General features: G+C 40.3%; 1 protein-coding gene across 1 annotated transcript; it reads left to right on the top strand.

The window, feature by feature from the left end:
* Positions 1–5,057: 5,057 nt before the first annotated feature.
* FAM181A (family with sequence similarity 181 member A) lies at positions 5,058–5,987 on the top strand. The gene has a single exon (XM_029284089.1). It carries the CDS (start codon positions 5,058–5,060, stop codon positions 5,985–5,987), a length of 930 nt encoding a protein of 309 aa, XP_029139922.1.
* The last annotated feature ends 552 nt before the right edge of the window (positions 5,988–6,539 follow it).

Below are 6,539 nucleotides of genomic sequence, written 5' to 3'. Positions count from 1 at the left end.
TTTTCAATCATAAATTTAGTAAATGAGTTATTCTTTAAAGACAATTTCTGCTCATCAGATATTTCAAGTTTGTATTTTTTTATTTCTATAAAATCCCTTAGGAAATATGAATTACTATGTACACCCAAATTAATTCAGTTCAGAAATAGAGAAACAAGATTTTAAAATGCAAATTAAACTCTGAAATAATGGGAATACAAAAGCATAGCCAAGAGATGTTGGACAGAGCAATACTGAGTACTACTGTGCTCCTTCATGGTTTCCAAGTTGAAGGTTTTCCAAAGGAAGCTATAAAGGCAATAATGAAGGTTGATTTAAATATTTATTTTATTTATCATGAGTTTTTTTATGATGCGTCAATCAGCTGACTCTAAGTGGCTTATTATCTGTTTTCCATGTTCCATGAAGTTGTTTTCTGTTTTCCCATGGTTTCTGAATTTGTTTAAATATTTTGTATTTTTAATCTATTTTTTTTTTAAAATAAATCACTAAGGATCAGATTGAAGTAATGTAGAAATTAAAGTAAGAAAATAAACAACCAAGCAAACATTTTCTATATCCTTTTTAATTATTCGTTTTACTATATTTTAATAGGTTGTCTCAATGTTCATGTTTTCTTTGTTTTGGGTATATTTCAATTATTGCTGCATTTTAAGGTTTTTCTATTATATAATTATTTACTTTTATATGCATAATACTTAAAAACTCATTTTATGTGCTTCTTATATTTGTAAATAGTAAATAACTTAATATAACAAAGTTTAACTAGCTTATACAATTTAAGGATGTAAAACTAGGGATCTGAGACTAAAACTAGCCTCAAAGAAATTAACAAAATTCTTAGTAATTTATTGTTTCTACACACATGTACACATGGTTATGTATTTCAGTCACTTTTTCCAAAGGGCTTGTTGTTTTTGTTTGCAATAACACTAAAAGAGGCTCCCCTGTATTAAAAGGTTTCCTACATCTGCCAGGGAAAAATGATGTTCTCACTGGGAGAGAAAGGACAATAAATCTATTGCTTACATTTTTGCAGCAGCTAGATGAGCTTCTAGGCAAATTTGAGAAAAACTGTTTTGAAGCAAGTCTAAAAAAATCAGCATCTATCTGAACTACATCTTCTCTCTGAGTCACTAGTGATGGAAAAATGCTGAAAAGATTGCAGAAAATTTGATTTGAAGAATGGATCTTTTCTTAAAGTCCTTTAAAACCTATGAGTCTTCTTCTACCACATTCAGATTAACAACCACCACCACCAATGTCTGGCTTAATTTGCAGAAGGAGGTAGAGAAGTTCTCGCAATGCAATGAATGACACTACTGGCAACTCATTTCCAACACAGTTTGGTGTATTCACTCAAGTTACCATAACTTCCAAAATGTATTCCACCAGCTGCTATGGCGGTAGCTGCCTAATTGCAGACATGTTCCAATAACATAGCTTTTACACAACTTTTAATCAGCACTAAAAAAATAACTGGTTATTTTTGTGTAATTTTCCTGAGAGTTTCATAGAAAGCTCTCATAGAGTTTTATTATTACAAAGATTCTACTGCAAAGAATTTATACCCAGTAATCACTAAATCTTATCTGAACATCATCACTAGTATTATTTCAATTATCTCCAAAGGAGACTAGAAATAAATGTAAGAACTTTGATTTTTTTTTCTTATAAAACAACTAATTGAAGCAGCATTTACACAAAAAATATGTAACTGTTATTATTTTATGTTTTTACACAAAAGAATCTGACATAAAATTTAAAACATTCAAATAAGAGCTGAAGTTGTTTGAAATTATTCAAGTTGGTAAGCAGAGAAATTAAATGTACTTTAGTGCCAATCTTGGATCAGCAAGTTAGCACACAATTTCAACATTATTTGTTGAATTATTTCAATATTATTCTGTGTGTTAATTGTTAATTTATTTTAGACTATTGAAATTGCAAGCTTTTTATAGTAAGACAATCTTATAAGGAGAAAATATAAATGAGTGAAATACTTGTACCTATAGGATTACAACAGATTTTAAACATCAAAAATTATACTTACCTAAGAGTCACTTTATTTGCTTAGTCATTTACAAAATCTAACCTTGCAATTGAGTGTCTGATTCTTTAGAAATAAGTCCCACATATGTCAGTGATATTCATTCACTTATCAACAAATAAGGGCAGGATCTTACTGCTATTATTGTTGCTGTTGTACCAGTGTTCTTCTCAAGTATCACTTCAATATTCAGTAATTTAGTTTTTTCCTATAGAAATATGAACTAAGTGATTGCCTAAAAACCCTTTCAAGAAGTAGAATTTAACTATATTTATGCTGTGTTTGTGCTAAAATTAGAAACAGTTTGATTTGTGTCTGCTCTAGCATTGGTTGTGGCTGGATATACTGCATTGCTAGTTGGCTTTATTCCTGAATGTCTAGCATTTCTGAAATTCACTCAGGGCAACTCTCTCTCTCTCTCTCCCCTTTCCTATTCTTAAAGACCTCTCTCTGTAGGGATAACCCACAGTGTGAGACTCAATGCTTTAGCATGCTATTAAGTTATTGCCACCCCTAAGGACAACTCTGCAAGGAGGATGAGGACTCACATAACTCTGAATCAATAAAGGAAGCAGCTCAATTAGCATTTCACATGCTTTTCTTCCCTCTCTTCTTACCTTCCCTGCAGTGGGCATGCTTTCCCCTTAAAGGATTGTCCTGTTTCTGCTCGTTGCCAGCGTTGGCAGGGTGACAGTAGTCGAGTGTGCAAACTTGTGCTATTGTCCCCAGGCCAGGGGGAGTCATGGAGACCCACTAATATGACACAGGAAAATGTTTGCTGATGGCAATTCTATGGGCTTTGTCTAACTCTTTCTCCATCATGACGACTCGATTTAAGTCTCTAACTGTTTGACTACAGATGCAAGAGTACTATCCAACTCCATCCTTTTGTCCGGATAGTTTGAATGGGTAATTCAGCTTTTGTGTGGCTCAATTGAGGGGGCAAACATAAAGACAAGATTCTTGAGCGCTCAAGCTTCTTTTCCATGGATATCTGCACATCTCTTTTGAGATTTGTTCTTTTCTTACCTTTTTCTGACATCACCCTCCCTTTAAGTGGGGGGAAAGGCCTGATCAAGAACAGTTTAAAAAGTAGGCTAGCCAGGTCTTCCAAACTAGCATTGTCCAGTGTTACTCAAGCATGGTTACTGCCAGTCTTCAGACAGCTTTGGAGTAGTTTAGAGAAAAGCGCCTCAACAAGCTTTCTTTACTCATCCTCAGCATATCATGTTTGATTGTGTTTAAAAAAGGGGAGGAGGGGGTTGGAACAGAAAGAATGGTAGGAATCACAGGGAAATGATCGTATTTATTAGCTGTCTTTCTGTGGCTGTCCCCATGGTGACAATTTGTGATGGCAAAGAATGTGAGAACAGGGAGCCTAATGCCTGATTGGGATGCTTTGTATTTGGCAAAGTGGCTTCTGATTGGCCTGAGAAAGCCTCCTAACTAGAAGGGATTGATATTCATTCAGCTTACTCAAGTGCTGCAAAACACTCACAGGGTCCGGCTGCTTCTCTAAAGGTTGGTAGTATCTAACCTATGTAACAAGATTAGCTGGTGAGCTGCTTCTTCTCTATCACAGAGTTACAGTAACACTCAATGTTTAAGAGAGAATCTTGCTGGGAAGGGTGTAATTTAACTTGGAAGGCCATGAAAATGATGCACAGATATCTATTCAAAAGTTAAATATTACCTGTCTAGTAAGATTAAGTAGTAGGGCCACAGTCATAGCAAGTATAAGACTGGAATAAGGGAAACAGAATATATTGAGGTATATAGTAATGTTTGTACATATGATATAGTTGTATTATTAAGCTGTAAATGTGTAGGATCATTATAAACAAATATGTATACAATACTGCAAGACCTTTGTGGAGATCATGATCCTGCAAGAGAGGAAAGCATTGAAACAATGTATATACTGAATGAATGAATTATTTGAAACAAATGTTTGTCTCACTTCTGCAGGTCTGCCTTTGTGCCCAGCATATTTTAGTGTGTGTGTATTGTGTGTGGTAGAGAATAAGAGAGTAAGAATATTTAGGCATTTAAAGACTGAAATCTTAAATATGTTTATCTGGTTCCACTGAATACATCACAGTTTATACAATTGCATTATTAAGTTGAAAGAGTTTTGGAGGTATATGTGAAGCTGTAATAGTATTAAAACTAGGGGGTTTTGTGCAAAGCTGAGTATAGTATGAAGATGATCATTACAGATATGTGAAAAGGAATGTGAATTATTTCTTCAGGAATTGTCACGTGTGAAAATAAAAGTGCATTTTAGTCTTTGTTACCCTATTTGTGTAGATATGTGGAATGTCAATGAGAGGACAGAAGGTGGAGGGGGCTTTTTAATACTATGTTTAAACTGAATGCAACAGTGTGTGAACAATGAAAAAAACTTTTTAAGGACTTTAAAATATACAATATAACTTTTATAAGATGAAAAATATAATTAGCCACTTCAGTATTGTGGGAGGCAAGTATATCACTGAAAGCATTCAAAAATGCATTTGCATCCCTAACAATAGAGACTTCGAGACTAAGTTTTTAATCAGGCATTCACTCCGCCTCATCCTTTAATTCCATGAGAGGTCCACCCATGACTATTTTTAAGCTGTATCTTCCCAATGATTCCCTCCCCCTTTTTTTTCCCGTTACCAGAAAAAAATCAAGGGGAAGCCGCAACGCATTTTGACCAATAACTCTTGGAGCGGTCTTTTTGGGAGCCTCCAGTATGGCGTGAAAGTACAATCTGAGCGAAATGCACGTGCGGACCTACCTACCTTTCTGTGTTACCACCCCTCTTCCACCTGGGAAAAGCGGCACGATGTTCCTGCCAAGGCTAATAAACATTCCCCCGCCATCCCACTTAGCCTAAGCCAACCGACCGTCGCCTCGGATTAGGCCGTCGTCCCAGGAGCGCGCCGGCTCTCCGGGAGCCAACCCTTTCATGGACGGGCCCTTCTTCCTCGCCTCTTCGTATCCGCGGCCGGTGTGAGCGATGGCTTCGACAGACAGCGAGGTGAAAACCCTCCTCAACTTCGTCAACTTGGCCTCGAGCGACATCAAGGCCGCCCTGGACAAGTCGGCCCCCTGCCGCCGCTCCGTAGACCACAGAAAATACCTGCAGAAGCAGCTCAAGCGCTTTTCCCAGAAATATTCCCGCCTGCCCCGCTGCCACCACCACCACCTGCAGCCGCAGTTGCCTCCCGCTCGGGAGCGGAGACCGCCGGAAGGGAGGGCACGGGGCCTGAGCCCCGAGAGTTCGGTAGGCCGAGGCCACGCTGCCTCCGGGGCGGCCAAGGGCGACAAGGCCTCCCAGGCCCCAGAGCGCCTCGGCGGTGAGGAGGAGCAGCAGCAGCAACAACAGCCGGGAGCCTCGGAGGCAGGGGCCAGGCCCGACCAAGTGCCCATGAGGAAAAGGCAACTGCCCGCTTCTTTTTGGGAAGAACCCCGGCCTGCTCCGGGCTCCCCCGGTGTTGTAGGTGGCGTGATCTTTCCAATGGGAGTGTGCTCCTCGCCCTCTTCTTCCTCGTCATCCTCCAAAGACCTGCCTCCTTACGAGGGAAAGAAAAATAAAATAGGCCTCGACGGCGGCGGCGGCGGCACTGGCACGGCTCTCGAGAGCCCCCCGCGCAGGCCAGAGGCCGAGGCCACCAAAGGACTGAGGACCTGGGGCTGCTGTCCATTTCAGTACCACGGTCCGCAGGCCTCCCCCGGCCTCTACCCGCCCCCGCTGCCTGCCGCCCTACCCCCCGCGGCCCCCTTCTCGGCTCTGGGTTTGTGGCGGAAAGATGCGCCTTCCCCGACGGAGGGCGAGGCCTTCTGCCAGCCAGGGCAGAAAGTGTATCGGCCTGTAGTGTGGAAGCCCATCCCCACCAAGCCCGCCGCCGCGCCACCCCTCATCTTTAGCGTCTTCAGTTATCTTTAGCTTAGCAGCTCCCTTCAACTTGCAAGGGCATCACTTCTCAATCATCAGGTTACTCACAGTGCTGATTTTGAAACAGTGCCTTAGGCTACTTCCAGAGCTTGAAAAAAAAAACAGCTGATCTGCTCTTTAATCTCAGGTCCCCCTGCTCTGGAAATACATCAGGGAATACAAAAAGCAAGGAAAGCGTGAAAGGGTGTTGGAATCAACCCAGTGTTGATTTATCAGGTCTCCTTCTATGTTCTCTTGGTGACCTTGGGCCAATGATCTCCAAACTTGATTTACCTGGCAAAGATGTTGTGAAGGCAAAATATGCATGTGTGGGATTTGAAATGTATACCACTTGAGTTGTTTGAAAGAAGGGCGGGATAAAAAGGGTGGCATACTACTAATAAAATTAAAAATAAACTACACTTTAGTCTGGTGATTGAATCTCCCTGCCTGAGTTAGCAAGAAAGAATTAATAACAAATTGTGAGTAATGAAATTATTCAAGGGGCAGGGGGTTTGCCTTGTCTGCATTGCTAAAAAAGGTCATGTAAGAAAATGTAATACA

This window comes from Protobothrops mucrosquamatus, unplaced genomic scaffold (assembly GCF_001527695.2).
Source record: "Protobothrops mucrosquamatus isolate PMUCROS unplaced genomic scaffold, P.Mucros_1.0 scaffold368, whole genome shotgun sequence".
Classification (NCBI taxonomy): domain Eukaryota; kingdom Metazoa; phylum Chordata; class Lepidosauria; order Squamata; family Viperidae; genus Protobothrops; species Protobothrops mucrosquamatus.
Note: the sequence above shows the minus strand (reverse complement) of the source record. Positions and strands in the feature narration are given on the sequence as shown.

Coding starts and splice junctions, on each gene's coding strand:
- FAM181A (XM_029284089.1), top strand. CDS start 5,058: ATGGCTTCGACAGACAGCGAGGTGAAAACCCTCCTCAACTTCGTCAAC.